This window comes from Orcinus orca, chromosome 2, assembly GCF_937001465.1.
Source record: "Orcinus orca chromosome 2, mOrcOrc1.1, whole genome shotgun sequence".
NCBI classification, from domain to species: domain Eukaryota; kingdom Metazoa; phylum Chordata; class Mammalia; order Artiodactyla; family Delphinidae; genus Orcinus; species Orcinus orca.
Genome location: NC_064560.1, coordinates 57,135,809 through 57,154,945, shown reverse-complemented (window position 1 = coordinate 57,154,945; position 19,137 = coordinate 57,135,809). Strand labels below are relative to the sequence as shown.

Here is a 19,137-nt window from a genome sequence, read left to right as displayed (position 1 = left end):
TCACAGCAGCAGGAGATTAGAGGCAGGTGTTAGAGGGATGGGTAGATGCTTCCTTCCCGGCCAGACTCTGGTCTTGACCCTTTCTGCAAACAGGATGGAGGAACTGGAGTGAGTCTGGGGTCCAGGGAAAGAAGGTGTAACAAGCTTGGGATCAATGCAGAGAAAGGACCCAACTGTGAACTTCACCTTATCCAGATTCCAAGACCCCAAGCCTCCATCAGGGTTCAAGCCATGGCTAATCCCTTTCCAGAGGAAACCACCTTGCCTTTGGGCCACCACTGTGTGGTTTCCCAGGGGTATTATCAGGTCTGGATGTTTCCATTACACGGCAACGATGCTGAGCTGAATTTTAAAGCTACCCTGGACTTAGAGCAAGACTAAATTTCTTTCACAACCTCTCCAGATATGAAAATAGTAGAAGAAAATTCTACAGAGTCCCTTCTCTTCCATGCGTGGGGTGGGGCTTCTAATCATGTCCTCCCTACGGAGCTAGGCACATGGCCCCAACAGGGCCCATTAGGAATAGATTCACCCAAGGGCAGTGGCAATAGTGGTTTGGTCCATCCACCATGATCCTACCTGGCAAATGAAGGAGTCCGAAAGGGATTTGACAAATTTTTCTTATCCTGGGTAACTGCATCTCCACTTCTCTGCCAATCATAGAGCAAGAGATTGGGAACAACCCATCTCTGCTGCTCTCGTGGCTTAACCTGTGATAAAGGTGACAGTGGCAGGACTGGGATGTGTTCTAGAGCCGTACTGGTTGGGAGGAGAGCTGGGATGGCAACACCCAACTCCCGAGGGTATTCATCTAGAATCCCTTTTGGGGTGAAAGAAACCACCTTACTGAATGTGCCCGACCCCAAACAGAGCACCAAAAGACTAAAATTCTGACAGTAGACAGTAATATATATATTTTTTCATTTTCAATGATAAATCCTCAGTTTTCCATACTAAGGCTTAAATTGCAGTCACCTAGCTGAAAATCTGTACATACACGTGAGACTAGAAATAGGTGACATGAAGACGTCTAAAAACGAAGGTTCACTACAGATGAAAGCATCCATCCCTTATTTATTAACAACATGAAAGGTTCTGACTACCCTTTACAGTGAACAATAGGATTCGACCCAACAAGCTAAGCATTATTTGGAAGATTTTAGGATGGAAGCTGAACGCCTATTGCTTTAAAATCTGAGATGCTTCCCAAACCTCTCTTTCAGGAGTGTATTATATCATCCAGAGTGATGATTCTCACCACCAGCATTTATTTATAATCCACCTTGTTCTCAGAAGAATTAAGGTAGCTAGTTTCTATCAATCGTTTTTCTTTAACCTGTAACAAGACAGTAGGATCAAATGCCGAAAAGGATTCTTTCCGTCCAATTATGTCAAAGCACCATTCAGCAGGTGGAAACTGAGATCAAATTCTAATGAAATTACAACGGCTTCCTTACACTGGAGAAACCTTGCTCTCAAGTTATTTAACAGAGATGACAATAAACAAACTTAGGTATTTAGATAGACATTATAGATAGATAAACGGTTAAATAGATCATTTTTTTTTTTTGCACAGCTGACAAGTATTCAAAACTCTGGAGTAGGTGTTGGGGTAGTTGAGAATACCTCACAGCCTTTGTCGTATTATTGACAAGCTTTCAAAAAATTTTTAAAGCCATTGGAAATGGTTGGTATTAGTGGTGCACGGAAACCGTGGTTTATAGTTAGAATGTGAAAGTTCAGCCATTGTCTCTACTCTTCAAGGCACAAGGACAAGTTCCAAATTCTTCAACTCATGTGTGAGAAGCAGAGCAACGGGTACCACCAGGAGACAGAAGATTGAGAGGAACCACACAGCAGAGCAAGAATGGGAGACCCTTTGGGATGCCGTGACTTTCAGATATCGATCGTACGTCGTGAGCAAGCAACTCTCCCACACCTTGAGGTGGGCACAGGAAGGTCTCCTGGCCTGAATACCTTGGCCTATTGAGCAGAGAGCACACTTCACGCCATGCCTGATTTGACAGTCCAGCACCTTCCTACCCGGGGCACCAGGAAGAAGGTCCAGAACGTTTCCATGAAGATGTGCAATGAAGACTGTAATGATGACAGAAGGGCAAGAATGAAAAGTCGGTAGCCCTTGATAAAAGTCAGCAGAGAAGTAACCCCCTTTATGGATACATACCCTGTTTCTTTGCCAGTGATGGTCTAAGAACATTAAGGGAAAGAGAACCCATGCTTTTTTTTTTTTTTATTCTCATCTTGCTATCTCCCTTAGCTTCCCTAAAAAAGGCATGGATTAACCATCTCCTCTATAACATATTCCCCGCCATGAAAGTTCATCAAAATGGAAAGAATCCAACCAATTAATCTTCCTCTGTTTTTTTTGCTTGGAATTCAGTTTGTATCTACTGGTAGTCCATTACATTCTTTTGGTAGGAAAAGATATTGCACTCTTAAAATTCATCCATGGAATTAAGTCAAAGCTAATAGGTAGGTAGATATCTCTCTAGAATGTATACTTTCTGAAGGCCATCGTCAGTGTTTGCAGAAAAGCCTCTGTGATTTCTATTTCAAAAAACCGTGGCCCCACTGGCACGTGATTTTAAACTACAGAGGGAGACGTCGGTCGTCATGAGCCGTAGGCAACGTTGCACGTCCAGTGGCTCATGATTTCATCGTGCAGATGGGCACGACGATGACCAGGATGACTGTGCACGTCGCTGCAGCGATCAGAGCAGCGATCTTGCAGACCTTGGCTCGTCTGAACTCGGCTTCTTTCCTTTTCAGTAATGAGTCGTAGCCTGGAGTATAAATATCTTCCATCCAGTATTCTAAGTTGTTTGGGTTTAAAGATTCTTGAGTCTAAAAGTGAAGAGAAGATGTTAGAAATATGGTGAATACGTGCAACAGGTTCAAGACGTTCCGACAATCATCACCCCTGAAGCATCTCAGGGCTGTCTGCAACTTGCAGGGGAGATGACCGAGGAGCCCAACGCTGCCCACCAGCCCCTCCCGAGGTGGACCACCAAGGACTCGGGCTCCCGCACATCCCAGATTGTACCTGCCCCTCTCCTACTACAAAGGTCATGATGGGGGACTTCCCTGGTGGCTCAGTGGATAAGACTCTGTGCTCCCAATGCAGGGGGCCAAGGTTCGATCCCTGGTCAGGGAACTAGATCCCATATGCATGCCACAACTAAGAGTTTGTATGCCACAACTAAGGAGCCCATGTGCTGCAACTAAGGAGCCCGCCTGCCACAACTAACACTCGGTGCAACTAAATAAATAAATATTTTTTAAAAAAACAGGTCACAATGGTCTTGACACAGGAAAACCCAGGGATTTCCTGGGAGCTAGCAAAATAGGGCCGAGAAACCAGCCTCTACGCCTCAAGGGCGTACGGCCAAGAACAGGCTGGCCCTGCTGCATGGGAAGCAGGGAAAGTCGCTGAAAAATATTCTCCACTAACGGTCCCTAAGAACAGAGGTGCCTGAAGCAAGGCTACTGTACTGCTCTGATGTGGTTCCCAGTTCTTCAGTAAAGCCTCACTGAACAATCAAAGGCACCTCCCAGATAAGCAGGTCAAACAAAACATAAAACTATTTCCATTGCAAACATCGTCAGGCCACTGCTCACAGGCCAGGTCTACAGACCAGGGGCAGGCCACCCCCAGGCCAGGTGCAGGGTCCCCAGTGGGGGAGACCCCCACCCACTGCCATTAGTCTCCCAGCCTCCCTGAGATTAGTGCCTGTCTGCAGGAGAAGTATTATATTTAACCTGTTATCACCCAGGAATCCCATTCCCCGTGGATGGCTATAATCTATTTCCATAAAGAAAGGCAGTGTGTTCTCATCTCACAGCAAACATTTAATAATGTGACTGTCACATACAAGCAGCAACACATTGCAATTCCAAGTGAGGTCGTCTAAATCTTTGAAACACAAGCAAAATATCCATTTTGAAGATTTTCTCAGATTGTTTAATGCTCATAAAGGTGGGCATGTTACAAATCACACACACACACACACACACACACACACACACACGCACTATGTACTATGTTATTGGAATATTGATTATTCTAACCCCTATTAGTCATTCTCCACCTGTCCTTTCAGAACCATTCTCTGTTCTTTTCTGCCTTGCTCTGTGCCCCCAGGAGACCAGCCAATATGGACACATCCCAGGTGGATTCAGTCAGTGGGGCACAGTTCCCCCTGCTCCCTCCCTGATGGGCCACAGTTCTATCAGGTACCTGCTCTCACAGCTGTGGGTCTTGGTGGGTTTCAGAAACAGCTCCCTTTCCTTGGCCTTCAGATCCAAGGGCAGCAACAGCCTCTCACTCATGCTGGTCCCTGGGCGCTTCACGGGCTCTAAACCCTGCCTATACCGCCGCCAAGAGTCCCCTCCTTCCCGCTCGCATCACCCGTGAGTATGCCATCTGCTTCCTGCTGGGATGCGGACAACCCACATGCCGTGGACTCCTCTGGCTGCTTTATTGCTCTCCTGTTTTGTTCTTGTTTTGTTTTGTCTTTTGGCCATGCGGCGCGCAGGATCTTAGGTCCCTGACCAGGGATAGAACCCGGGCCCCCTGCATTGGGAGCACGGAGTCTTACCCACTGGACCGCCAGGGAAGTCCCTGCTCTCCTGTTTCTAATGGCCTTCCAGTACAGGGGCCGGCAGACTCCAGCCCAGGCGCCAGATACAGCCCAGCACCTGCCTTCGTACAGCCTACCAGTTAAGAACGGTTCTCACATTTTTAAATCATTGAAAAAAAATAAAAGGAAAACAATAGTCAGCGGTATGTGAAAATCATATGAAATCAAATCTCCGTGTCCCAAAATAATATTTTGTCGAAACACAGTCATATCCAGTCATTTACAAGTTGCCCATGGCTGCTCGAGACAATTATTGGCAGAGTTGAGCAGTTGTGATGGAGACTGTAAGGCCTGCAGAGTCTTAAAGCAGTTACTCTCTGGCCCTTTAGAGAAGAGTGTGCCAATATTCTAGAATATTCTGTACAACGTTACATAATGAAAAGAGAATGGGACTTCGGGGTCCCTGAAATCCTCCCAGGTCCCCTTCCTCACGGAGGCACAATGTTCAAAGACTTTTCCAATTATTCATGTTATCTGGAAGGGCGGGGAGGAGCGGTAGGCAATGCTGGCCATTGCGAGGACCCACACCATGAGAAACAGGACATGCTCCATGATGGAAGAGTCCTTAAAACGCAGGATTGCCTGTTCAGACTTTGCAAGAAGCTCCTACTCCAGCACTTCCGCTAAGTCCCAGGAGCCACGGTCTCCCTGAGTTGCCCAGGGCACTTCTGCTACTGCCCAGCTGCGGCTGTTAGGACAAGTGTCCTTATGCTTGGGCTGCAGCTCTTTGCCCAACACAGCTCTGTCCTCCATGGGCACTTGGGATCGGTCTGTTTCCCTGGGTACCCTAGAGGGGAGCCAGGGAGCCAGGTGGGCATGTTAAGCTGGGGACTGGTCTGCAGGGCTGGGCGGGTTTGGGTGGAAGGCTGAAGGGGCAGCTCTCCCTGCTCTGACACTTTGGAGACAGGCTCTGACCAGGGAGGCTGAAACACCACCTCTTCTTCCCAATATTCCCAAGGCGGGCCAAGGAGTGAGCAGTGTGTAAACGACACATCAGATTTTGTCTTTTTCCCTCCAGCTCAGACAGAAGGAAACTGGCTTCCTTTCATAGGTAGCTATGCTTTAGGGGCTGGGATTCATCCTGTGAAGTCTATTATTTTTAATTACTTTTTCCAATAACCGCAAGCTCTCGTGCCACCCAGTGGGACACAGGGGGCATCCTCGGTTGTTAATTACTCCCGCTGAGCGCTGGAAATGGAAACGGGGCCTGTACCTTTGCTGCACCCTCAAGTGGCCATAGATGGCAAATTTACATCTTGACGCCATGGGGCCCCAAGAAGATGGTCCAGATGCGGAAGCTGCCCTAAGACAGTACCTGGGTCTCTGCAAAGCGATGAAAACAAGTAAGGTGGTGCCTTTCTGCCTTCATTGAGCTCCTGATATCTGTTCTGTTTTGCTGCAAACACCCTCGAAAGGCTATCGAACTCTTTCCTGTCTTATATTTTTTTGAGACTAGATACACTATCCTTTGCATTTTTAAGTGATGTCACCTAAAGCTCTCTAATCTAAAGATCTTTTAGTTTTTATAATTTTGCCTTTACGCTTCCTAAAAATTGGCACTTTAAAATTGCATGTATCTGTAGGAGCGAAATCTCCCAGACTCTGCCTCCCAAACTTTAAAAAGATGTTTCTCAGTCTATGACTCATCCAATTAACCTGCTCCTGTCAAGGTCATCCCATGATACTGGTGAAACATTGATTATTCCACCAGGTGAGCCATTCACACCTCTGGGCCTTTTGTGACTCGCCTGCAGCTCGTGGCATCCTAATACCCACAGGTTGCGGTGTGGTAGCCACAGCAGAGCACTGGGACCCTCCTGCAGGAGAAGCAAATCCTATCTAGACTGCTTGCCAGCAAGATGGTGACAGGAGAGGACGTGGCCTGAAGGGTCAAGTGGCGTGCAGCTGGCATGGGGACAAAACATGCAGGAGGTGACAGGGGCCAGGAGTACCTCTGAGGTGGTCCTGATATCACCACCCACTTGACTCTCAAGATCTGGCCAGAGATGTCCCTTCCCATAATTGCTGTCATTTAGGGCCCAACATAAACAAACGTCACTGCAGTCATTTGTGTGACATGAAGCTCTACTATACTGTCATCAACAGAAAAATGACATGGTGGAAAGGCAACATAGGAGGAAGTACAGGAGTCTTATTGCCAGATAGTCCATTATGAATTTAGACTTGTCAGACCTGCAGCAAGTTCTTGTGCTTCTCGGGGCCTCGAGTTCCTCATTTATAAACTTGAGATGAACATCATCACTCCCGCCTGCAGGCCACTGTGCCTTGCGTGAGAGACCGTGATTAAAAAGTCCCATACGGGGCTTCCCTGGTGGCGCAGTGGTTGAGAGTCCGCCTGCCGATGCAGGGGACACGGGTTCGTGCCCCGGTCTGGGAAGATCCCACACGCCGCGGAGAGGCTGGGCCCGTGAGCCATGGCCACTGAGCCTGCGCGTCCGGAGCCTGTGCTCCGCAACAGGAGAGGCCACAACAGTGAGAGGCCCGCGTACCGCAAAAAAAAAAAAAGTCCCATACAGAGTGGATCAATTTCAGCATCATTTCAACAGCGCCAAAATGCCTTATCGGTGCCTTCTTAATGCCAGGTACTTTAAATACATTATTTTCATTTCTGACAGTGACTCTGAAAGTTAGATATTATTATGGACATTTAACAGGTGAGGGAACCAAAGCTCAAACAGGTGAACATTCCAGGCCACACAGCAAAGGAGCCTGGCTTAGAACCCACACACTGCGGGAAAACACATTTCTTTTCTCGCCACTGCACTGCACCTCCTGCAGCCCTCCTGGCTTTAGGGAGAGGCCATTTCAGGGGAGACCCTGCCATACCACCACCCCCCCACTGGCATCTCTCCAACTGCCCTTTAAGTGGTGTGGACCTGCCGGGACCCGTACGTGAGTGGTGGCGTTGGGATGATAGCCTCGCCGCCCACCAAGCTAGCTGGCAGGTGGGGGCAGGGTGCTTCCTGTGCTCCCGAGGTGATGCGGACACACAGATAGACGCAGTATGGATGGAACCAGGTGGAACTGCCCACCACAATGGAAGTGGCCAACACCCAGCCCTGCCTGTGGTTGAACAGAAAGCATGCCCTCCAGCCACAACTGTATTCACAGAGCTTCCGGGGACGGTGCTTACCTGGGACTGCTCCGTATGGAAACATAATCCATAGCTCGGCTCCCACAAATATGCTTTTATCCCACGTGCTACATGGGGAAGGAGAAATCAGCTTGTGTTTCATTAAACAGTTGGGCTGAGGTCTTGTGAGCAAATACGAGAATCTGCACTTGGTATGGGGTCTTAAACGTATCGTTAGCAAATCGGATGGCCAAAGTCGATCAATCAATCAAGCAAGCATTCCCACTGCTACATGTTTACGAAGCAATAAGCGAAATAGCAATCTCCTTGCGAAAAATCTCTGCTCTACGATGTTATGCAGGTTCCGAATTCCACGGTGGGGACCCAGGGAGCTGAAGGTGAGGGAGCGGGCCGGTTAGGGCATCCGCTATCCATTCCTGCATCCGCCAGGGTGTGGCTGGGCTCCCCCCACCCGGGGCAGTGAGAGGCTCACCTGCAGGTCCAGGGCTGTCAGCTTGCCCTTCTCGCCTGGGTTGCGAGCATACTCCTCGATGGTCCAGGAAGGCTGGCCCCGCTTCACCTCCGCCAGCTCCGTCAGCCGCATGTCTGTGTACAGAGGGTTGTTCTTCATGTGGGCCTTGAGGGAGGCGGGGTAGGGGTGAGGGCTGAACACCTGCTCCACCAGGAAGCCGTCTTTGGGCTGCTTGGGCAGTCGGTGCTGCGGGGGGATGTCATACTGCCTGTCTGCCTGCAGAGGGGCACAGAGGAGTCCAGAGAGCGACACAGATGCCGTCAGACAGCCCACAGTGCCAGTGGGCAGACACCAGCTTTGCATCACCGGGCTCTGCCCGGGTAGCAACATGCAGTTATTCACAAGCAAATAGAAAGAATATCTGGACTGGGGGACATTTACTAGGAAAAGCTTATGACATTGATAATACTCAAACGACCCAACATTGCTATGCCAGGAAGAGATGATTTTATCTAACCCTCATACCATGACTACTATCATTAACACACATTGTTCAGCTAAGGAAATGGAGCCCAGAAAGACTCAGTAATTTACCCCAAGGTGCACAGCTGCCAACGGGAGGAGGTGGCATTTAAATCTATCATCTGGCTTCAGAGAAGCTTTGCTTAACTACTGCATAGTACTTTCCCCCGCCTTTTTCTTTTCCTTTTTTTGTCGCACCACGCGGCATGCGGGATCTTAGTTCCCCGACCAGGGACCGAACCTGCGTCCCCTGCAAAGGAAGCGCAGAGTCTTAATCCCTGGACTGCCAGGGAAGTCACTGCCCCCTCTTTCTCTTACCAATTTCTTACCAATTTCTGGTACTGAGGAGTAAAAGATATGGGGTCCTTCCCCCTAGGAGCTGGCTGAAACCACTGATGCCACACTGCTTCTCTGGATGGAAGAAGAAAGCACGTGGTGGGAGCCTCTAGTGATTTTCAGAGACCTCTGCGTGGCCTTCAAGACAAGGGAACAGTGTGGACCACAGTTTGGAGGCAGGAAGGTGCCCAACACAGCTGCCATCACTTACGTTCTCAGTCCTTGAGGCCCTCAGATCTCCACATAGATGTCACGTCCTCCAGAAGTACTCCCTGACCAAGACCGGGTCAGCGCCCATCTACGTGACCCTTCAGACTGTGTACAGAGCCCGCGGCCAGCACTGTCCCACTGAACTGTAACTGCCTGTTTGTCTGTCTGTCTCCTCCACCGGACTGTGAGTTCCCCGAAGGCAGGGCACAATAGTGAGCACCTTTTATTTATTTATTTTTTTGCTGTATGCGGGCCTCTCACTATTGTGGCCTCTCCCGTTGCGGAGCACAGGCTCCGGACGCGCAGGCTCAGCGGCCATGGCTCACGGGCCCAGCCGCTCCGCGGCATGTGGGATCTTCCCGGACCGGGGCACGAACCCGTGTCCCCTGCATCGGCAGGCGGACTCTCAACCACTGCGCTACCAGGAAAGCCCAGTGAGCACCTTTTAATCGCCCGCTCAGCAAAATCATACCACCAAGGAGAAGGCACTCCAATCTTTTTAAAGGGATGGATCCCAACATCATGGAGTCGTGCACATGAAACAGAGAGCCAGAAGAGCCGTGGGTGTGAGCAGCAGACAAAGAGAAAGGAAAAATAAGAACATGAGTGAGGGACGGTGTGGATAAGCAAGAGGTGGGGAATGGGCTCAGGTGTCAGGAAAGGGAGAGTTTATGTGTGAGCAGCTGATGAGATAACGTGTGTGAGTGGGAGTGCGCGTATCCTACACGTGGACAGGGACCAGAAGCACGCTCCCAGCTCCCAGCAAACTAGACCCATCGGCCCTTGCTCAAATACAGTATAACTCTGAGCCCTTCCCAACCATTAAGACCGCTGATGCTGCTACAGAGAAAGCAGGATAAACTTGGCCAAATCCAACTAAGGAAGTGAGGTGTCCTCTTCTTTTCTAGCTCATCAAACCCAAGTATCTTCTAAAAGGTGTCACTGAGTTTATGCATTCAGCTCATCACCACTACCGAACACCCCAGAGGGCTCCCACGGCATGCAGGGCCCGTGCCGAGCTGGGGGCAGGGCAGGTGCCAAAAATAACAACAAGGCATCCTAACTACAATGAACTGAGGGCTGACTGTGTGTGTCTCCTGCTGTGCTCGGGGCTGAACACGCGATATGCCATTTCAGCTCCTCGAGAACATCGGCAAGGCTATAACATTATAACCCCCGCCGTGGATGCGGAAACTCAGCTTAGAGAGGTTAAGGAACTGGCCCAATGTCACACAGCCAGGAAGTGGCAGAGCCAGGATTTGAATTTGTTCTCGCTTCTGAGATGGAAAGTTACCCGCTGCCCACGCTTGCCTCCCTGCTCCTACCGTGGAGGCGTTTGCGTTCTAACATGGCAGTCGGTATGTATACCTAAGATACTTTTAAAATAAAGGTTGGTATCTACTCTGTCAGAACAAAGAGGATGAAAGGCAGGAGATCAGAGACCAGCAATAATCTTGGGAGGCTTTCAGAGGCTTACGAATGAAGAGGCCTTGAGGGGAACTGGGTCTAGATCAGCACCGAGCAGGTGGACAGGACACTTTTTTTTTTTTTGATGTGGACCATTTTTAAAGTCTTTATTGACTTTGTTACACTAACGAGGCATGTGGGACCTTAGCTCCCCGACCAGGTTTCAAGCCCACACCCCCTGCATTGGAAGGTGCAGTCTTAACCATTGGACCCCCAGGGAAGTCCCTGGACAGGAAACTTTGGATGGAGGAATCACGTGAGTGAAGGTTCGACAGTGGGATGGGGCCTGGCCATCCTAGATGCTTCATCAGTACTTGCTGAACGAGTGACTGAGTGAACGAGGGTGGCACTTTTGAGGAAAACCAGGTAGACGTATCAAGGTGGAGAAGGGCCCGGTCCAGGTGACCTGGAGCCCTCCTGTTGGGGAGAAGGACGTGACATGCCCAGGGTTTGAGTGGCCGGGCTGAGTGGCTTGAAACTTTTTGCTGAGCAAAGGGGAGTCAAGGAGGAGTTGGGAACAGGAGGCACTGCACACCCCCGAGTGGAGCTTTAGGAAAGGAAGCATAGCAGTGGTGGATGGGATGAGATGGAAGTGGCGGCAGAGGTGGGGGGGTGATGAGCGAGACAGACCAGTTACAAATGTGCCCCCAAAGCCCAGGTGGGAGGTGGGAGGAGCCTGGACTTGGGGGAGGGAGGGTGGATTTAAGCGGAAAGAAACATCACAAAAGATAAATCCACAGGGTCGAGTAGCCCAACTGGATGTGAGAGAGCCAACGAGGGAAGTCAGAGGTGAGAGACGCCCCTTCAGTTTGGGGAATGGCTAGAATGGCGACCCCAGAATGGGTACAGGGAGAGGGAAGCCTGGCTTTGAAGGAACAGGAAATCTAGCTGGGACCTGCAGATTTCAGCCCACGGCAGACATCTGGGGGAGCTGGCCTTCAGCAGTTTGAGATTTGGGAGCAAAGTTCAGAAGGGCCCCAGGGTTGGTCCCCACCATGGCAGGCATCAGCCCAGGGATGGTGAGAGCCATACATCGGGAGGCAGAAATGAGGTCACAGAAGGAGGCCCAATGAAGACCGCTCACCCCAAACACTAGCAACTTTGAGCTGTGCATTTCAAGCGATCCTTCTCAAGCTTATTTCTGGTGGTTTCTGGGGGCTTTGACATTTTATGGGTTGGACGCATGGCTAGTTCAGTTAAACTTGATATATCTACAGAAGTGTCAAACCACTAGCGTGCTCTAAATGGCCATTTTCAATGCTCCCTAAGACCCAGGGCTCCAGGAACCTGGCCAGACTCTAGCAGCTAATTGACACGACAGCAGCACCAGAGGAGAAGACCCACAGCTGGGCATCTCGTCGGAGTGTCGGCCCATAATACATTCTGATTTCTGTCCAACGCCACGTGTTGTAAGTGGTTACCGAAGAGAACAGTGGCCGGCACAGGTACCAGAGGTTCCTTTGGGATCAGAAAAAAATCACTTCTTATTTTACTCTCTTTCCCTGCTTTGGACCCTGAAAACTTCCCTAGGGCTCCATTTTCTAAGCTTGCCCTTCTTGGCATTCGAGGGACTCAGCCTCCTTCTCCGTATTCAACGTCTGCAGCCACACCTCTTCACTCCCTCTCTGATGACTGGTCCTCCGAGCCCTCACGAGGCCCCGTGGTCTGTCCACTGACCTTTGGAATCAGGGAAGGGAATTGAGACGAGCAACAAGTTGAAATGGCATCACTTTGGCCAGAAAGGGTTCAATGGAACCTACTTAGAAGGAGGAACAGCGGCCACAAGTACCGCTGAAACAAATCATCCCTACTGCAGGGGACGAGAAGAAGAAAGAATGTGAGTATGTGTGTGTGTGCTCACTCCAGCACGGACAGAAAGATGCTGACTATAAAGGTAAAAACGCTCATGTTCCCATAAAACTGTAGGAAAAAACCTCAAAAGCAAAGAAAGACATCATATTAAGAGTTGCCATCCTTGGGCGGTGGAACTGTGAATAATTTCCTTAATTTATCTTCTTTTCTTACGAATCATCTATTGATCTTAAAATGAAAAAAACTCAAACTTTTAAAAAGGAACACCACGCGTGCCACAAAGTATGTGAAAGGGGCATAGGAGCCAGCTCGCTTTTAAGTCATTCCCCTCCTTTGCTTTGCCTGCACCCTGCCCTTTCAGAAAGGACGGGAAGAAATCCCTGGTGATGCTTGTCTGCTCTGCCATGTTCCCCATTCTATGAAAATCAGGTCTCGAACCACCAGTCCAATATCTGAGCCATGCTTTCTCCCATCGGCAACACAGCAGCGTGTGCTCCTCCGGGCTGATGGACAATTTGGCGGGACCAACCACCAGGCTATGCTGTCCTCTCTGCTCTAACGTGGAAGGTCTGGAAGGATTACGAGCACAAGAAGGGCAGGCCTCTTTTTCGTGTAATGTAAGCTTCCAGGCTTGGGAACAGACCAGGGCTATATAGTAAGGCTGCTGCCTAGTTACGCGAGCTTACATGCGCATTACCTCTTTAGATTTTCGATGCCAGTCCTTACTTTCCCCAGGGCCTCTGTCTTTCACATCCTCCTCTCCGACGCCCACGCGGTTGGTGTAAGTGATGGTGCGCCAGTCCCTGGGCGAATTGGAGATGCTGGCGATTTTGGACTCTGTGGCGCTGTTTTCCTCCGTCAGGGACCTGGAGGATGGCCTGGTGAAGAGGCTTTTTTTTAACGCCTTGACACGAAGGCTTTCGCTGTTGCTTCCGCTGGCGTCTGAGGAGCACCAGTCGGCCGAGTTCTCCAGTTTGGGCCCGTGGGAACCATTGTGTGCACGGAACATCCGGGGAGAGGCGCTCTCATCGGACGGAGCCTCGCTGGTCAGGGAATTCAGATCTATCTGCACACTCACCTTCTCGGGCTGCTGTATCTTCTGATCCAGCTTACTGAGCTTGCCCAGGACCTGGGAGATCTCCTCGCGGACACCCGACAGCGATTCGAGCTTCCGTTCAATTTCACCGATCCTGAGCACCAGTTTGCACACACTGGTCTTCAATTCCTCTTCCGAGTGGTGGCTGTTTTCAGGCCGGTTGCCCTTTTCTCCTTTGCTGCTGGGGAGCCCGTTGGCGATTTTGGTTAGGTTGTGCTCCGGTGAACTGTCACAGTCCGACTTGTGAAGCTGGGACAAAGATCCTGTGCTGTTGTAGCAGGATGACTGCATCACTCCCGTCGAGCCACTGATGCTCATGTCATCAAGAAATCGGAAAATGTCACTGATGTCATCACTGACGACTTCCGAGTCGTCATCTGACTGCTTCATGGCGTGCCTGTCACTGTACTTGCCCTGCCCAGAGGCACACAAGTCTTTGCATTTCTTGGGCTCCAGGACGTGCTGCTCGGTCTGGGTGCCCACGCTACTGGTGTCTGAGCTGAGCTGCCTGCTGGTGCAGCTAATGCTCTTGTCTTTAAACTTTTTGACCGGTTCATGCTTCTCCAGGTCAACGGAGGACGAGATCTCTTTAGATTTGAGCCCGTTTGGCTTGGCCGCGTAGCCGACGGGGAGCATTGGCTGTTGCTCCTGCGGCATGAGGTAAGCTGGGCGCCTGTCTGGGGTTGGGAAGTTGGCGGTCTGGCTGCTGGGATTTGGATAGCGGAGCTTCTCCTCGGAGGGATTTCTATTGAAAAAGGACCGTTCAAAGTCAGGAACTTCTTCAGTGTTTAGGCTCCAGCTTTTGGCCGGCCAGGGGGTCTGCTTACCCGGCCTCCCGGGACAGCGCCTGGCCTCCTGGGTCCCCATCACTGGAGTGGGTCCAAAATACGTGGAGGCTTGAAGGTCATCTAAGCTCTCGTGCTTTGCCCGCCTTTTGTCAGGAACAGGGGAGTACTCGGGATTCAGGTACTGGCTGTTGTAGGGCATCTCAAAGCTGTGATTGGGGAAGGGTGTCTTGTGGGACTCCTTGCGGCCCTGGGGTTTCCCGTGCTCGCCCTCAGCCTTGTTGGCGGGGCTGGCCAACTCGGGGGACACAGTCATCAGGTTGTGAAACTCCTCTTTGAAGATGTTCCTTTTCTGGACGCAGGACTGGACCACGAAGGGCTCCTCATTAGAGATGAAAGTCTCCTTGATGCCCTGGGTGAGGGGCAGGGAGTCCTGATCGGACATGGACTCGCTCTCGATGTTCATGGGGAAATAGGTTCTCTGCATCTCGCAGGGCTGAGGGCTGGCCACCGAGTAGGGGGCCAGAGCCTGCAGCCTGTCCAGGGAAGCCGCCCGGTTTTTCACATCTTTGCTGACCCCCAGCAGGAAGTTGGGCTCGGAGGCAGGTACAAACTGCGGGCAGTCCTTGCAGTCCATCTTGCAGCATTTGGAAGACTGGTGGGTGGGGTAGCCCCGGCTGAAAGGCTGGTCGCTCAGCTCGCAGCTGAGGGACTCACACTGGGCTGCGGTGCAGAGTTCCGTGTCCGAGCGGCCCAAGTCAAAGGCCGCCTCCTTCTTGCGCATCTTCTGCCGGCCGCTGGGGAGCTTCTCTTTGGCTGTAGCCCCGTTCATCTGGATGAGGTTGAATATCGTCACGATATCTGCCGCCACCATGATTTTCTTCGATTGCTGGTTGTTCACGGTGCATTTCATCTTGTCTTTGAATAACGTGGCTGGAAAATTGGGATCGAGACAAGCCGTGTAGAAGAGGACGCTTCTCAGTTTGGAGAGCTGGGACAGATCAAAACGGGTGCACAGGGATTTGCACAGGTCCTGGTAGGAAACGGTATTTTGCTTGCTGTCCAGTTCCTCCAAGATTTTCACCAAGAAGAGGGAAGTTTCCTGATTGGTCTCCATCATTTAGAATTTCAAAGCCTCGCTGATGACACTGAAACTTCGAGTCAGCTCTACGGGGTGACAATATTGAAAAAGAGAAGCGGGGGAGAAAGGATTATAAACACCAGTGGAGTTTTAAGTCAAGCTGGTTATGAACCACATAAAGAAATGCAAGGAAAAACTTTTTAAGGTTTAAAAAATGTCATAAGTGCTTTAAAAATATTTATAATATACTCTGTAATTCGCTTCCCAGTAATCTACCTAAAGAAATTATTGACTATGATTTTGCATAAAGATGTTCATTATGTATATGTACAACTGATTCACTTTGCTGTACACCTGAAACTAACCCAACATTGTAAATCAACTATACTCCAACAAAAATTTTTTTAAAAATAGTTACAATTATAAAAAAATGATGTTCATTACAATGGCATTTATAATAGTGAAAAAATAAAACATCTTAAATATCCAAATATTAGGGGAACGCATAAATAAAACGGGTTACCATATACGATGATTTCTTACAAACATTAAAATTATATTAGGGCTTCCCTGGTGGCGCAGTGGCTGAGAGTCCGCCTGCCGATGCAGGGGACACGGGTTCGTGCCCCGGTCCGGGAAGATCCCACATGCCACGGAGCGGCTGGGCCCGTGAGCCATGGCCGCTGAGCCTGCGCGTCCGGAGCCTGTGCTCCGCAACGGAAGAGGCCACAACAGTGAGAGGCCCGCGTACCGCAAAAAAAAAAAAAATTATATTAATGTACATCCTTACAATGCAATACTACTCATCAATAAAAAGGAACAAATTACCAGTACTTGTAAATGACATGGATGAATCTCAAATGTATTGTGCGTGAGTGAAAGAAGCCACACTCGAAGGCTACCTATTCTATGGTTCCATCTTAACGATATTCTGAAAAACAGATCCGTAGCTGCCCGGGGCTGGATGTGAGGCAAGGTGCTGGCAAAACAGCACAGAGAAATTTCCCTGGATGATGGAACTATTCCACCTCTTGATTGGAGTGGTGGTTGCATGCCTCTATGCATTTGTCAAAACTCACAGAACTGTGTGCTAAAGCGTGTGAATTCTAGCTATGTAAATTGTACCTTAATTATAAAATTACACACTGAAGACTTTTTATGACAAAAGAAAACTGTGGTACAATACTGAGTGAAAAATGTGAAAATAAATATGTTATGTAGTAAGATCTTAATTATACAAAATTATATCTTCTTGGAAATGAAACTGGAAGAAAATAATATACACTCCAATGTTAATGGTGGTTACCTTTGGATTGTAAATACGCATGTTCTTTCTGAATTAGTCATCTTTGTTTCTCAATATTTTATTATGCAAATTTTCAAACATACAGCAAAGTTGAAAGAATTTTACTTTTTTAATTAATTAATTATTATTTTTTTTTTTGGTTGAATTGGGTCTTCGCTGCTGCACGTGGGCTTTCTCTAGTTGCGGCGAGCGGGGGCCACTCTTCGTTGTGGTGTGCGGGCTTCTCATTGTGGTGGCTTCTCTTGTTGCGGAGCACAGGCTCTAGGCGCACGGGCTTCAGTAGTTGTGGCTCGTGGGCTCTAGAGCGCAGGCTCAGTAGTTGTGGCGCACAGGCTTAGTTGCTCTGCGGCATGTGGGATCTTCCCAGACCAAGGCTCGAACCCTGCATTGTGTCCCCTGCATCGGCAGGTGTACTCTTAACCACTGTGCCACCAGGGAAGTCCTGAAAGAATTTTATAGTGAACACTCATATAACCACCATCTGTATTCCATCATTAACATTTTACTATATTTACTTTATCACATATCTATCCATCTAACCTTCATGAAGCCATCTCGTTTTTTTTTAAAGCACTTCAAACTAAATTGCAGACATCGGTACACCTCCCCCTAAAGATTTCACCATGCATATAATTAACCCAAGTTCAATAATTGTTTACAGTTTCTCTTTTAATATAAGATTTACATACAATGAAGTGCACAAAACTTGAGTCTATTTGCTGAAGTTGTGACAAACGTATATGCCTGTGTTATAAGCAAAACCCCTACAAAGATCTAGAACGTTCCCCTTGCCCCTTCCCATTCAAGCACAGTTCTTATTTTTTACAGGTAACTCTAATATTTTCTTTATAATTTCCCTTCTTTTCCAAAATTCCTACCATGACCATGTATTATTTTGTAATCACCAAACAATAACTAACCTTATTTTGAAATGGGAAGAAAAATCTACATTAACATATCTTGGATGGAAAAATGAAAAACATCATACTGAAAGCTTAACAAAGCTTAAGGGAAAGTAAAGCTCCTCACGGATAAATATGGACCCAGGTTCTGAGATTTACAAGGAAACATCAAATCACACACGTTACCCTCCCCCGTCACACCCTGCTTAGAAAAGGCATTTTGACGATTGACCTATTGATTTTAAATTTGACTCAGGGCCTCCCTGGTGGTGCAGTGGTTGAGAGTCCGCCTGCCTATGCTGGGGACACGGGTTCGCGCCCCAGTCCGGGAAGATCCCACATGCCGCGGAGCGGCTGGGTCCGTGAGCCATGGCTGCTGAGCCTGCGCGTCCGGATACTGTGCTCCGCAACAGGAGAGGCCACAACAGTGAGAGGCCCGTGTACCGCACAAAAAAAAAAAAAAAAATTTGACTCAGCCCACACACAGCCAGACTATTTTCTAGGGAAACAGTGTCTGTGGTGGGGGGGGGTGTTAAATTTCAGTTGCTCTGGACCATGGGGTCTCTGTCCACCCTGAGGGCAGTGCTCTCCATGGGCATCTATACACATTAGTGAGCTCTCTCCACGAACGTCTGCGGGGACATGCAGAGACCAGTGGTTTGTATGGAAAAGGCAATGAAGCCCCGAGAGGCTCTGTTCCTGCCCAGAACAAGTCACAGAAAACCCACGTCTCCCCACGCAGCTCTCCCTGCCCCGCCCCAGCTGCCCAGTCCGTGTGATAGAAGCACTGCATGTCAGGATGTTCTGGTTAGTTAAAGGTGGGGACAACCTGCCACGCTTGATCTGCAAGGAAATAAATAGGCACAGAAACCAGCGTGGAGGACAAATGAATGTAATTGAGGGAAGAGCAACTACCACTCATGCACATCATATTTCATAGTCTGGTGACACAAAGCACTTTCAGAGATACTCTTTGCTAGAATTCTCATAACAATCTCAGGAGGATTCTTTCACTATTACTCTCCGACAGATGAGGAAACAGGCACGGAGCACTGAAAGCAGCAACTAGGCGCAACTAGAATCATCAGAGCTGCAGCCCAACCCCACTTTCCCGCGAGACTGTCTCAACTTTCTGTTCTACTCTGTGTGGCTAAAACTGTATTAATCCCAGGTCCAAAGAGAACTCGGAAAACCAAGGCCCAGTGTCTCCTGAAGTGAATAAGGGAAGCACAAGGGATCTGCTAACCCTGAGTCATTTTCTATGAAGACTGAAATTGAGGGGATTATGAATGGCCGGGAAGACAGGCAGGTGCCCCTGTGCAAATGGGCACATGGCCACATGCCTGGTGTGTGTGCATGTGGTGGTGAATCACCATAGAGAAACTCCATGTAG

At 49.2% G+C, this 19,137-nt stretch overlaps 1 protein-coding gene across 3 annotated transcripts in view; it reads right to left on the bottom strand.

Annotated features, from left to right (window-relative positions):
* Positions 1-554: 554 nt before the first annotated feature.
* Positions 555-19,137, bottom strand: part of MINAR1 (membrane integral NOTCH2 associated receptor 1) — a 39,635-nt gene continuing 21,052 nt past the window's right edge. For 2 of the 3 annotated variants that reach the window (XM_049705024.1, XM_004278338.3), the window contains exons 2-4: positions 13,272-15,622; positions 8,249-8,503; positions 555-2,865 (exon numbers count right to left, since the gene is read on the bottom strand). In XM_049705024.1, the coding sequence (XP_049560981.1) occupies positions 2,668-2,865; positions 8,249-8,503; positions 13,272-15,575 (2,757 nt within the window). In that variant the 5' untranslated portion in view covers positions 15,576-15,622 and the 3' untranslated portion in view covers positions 555-2,667. Of the gene's footprint in view, positions 2,866-7,815; positions 7,884-8,248; positions 8,504-13,271; positions 15,623-19,137 lie in introns of all 3 variants that reach the window. The other variant, XR_004475985.2, reaches the window with a different exon arrangement.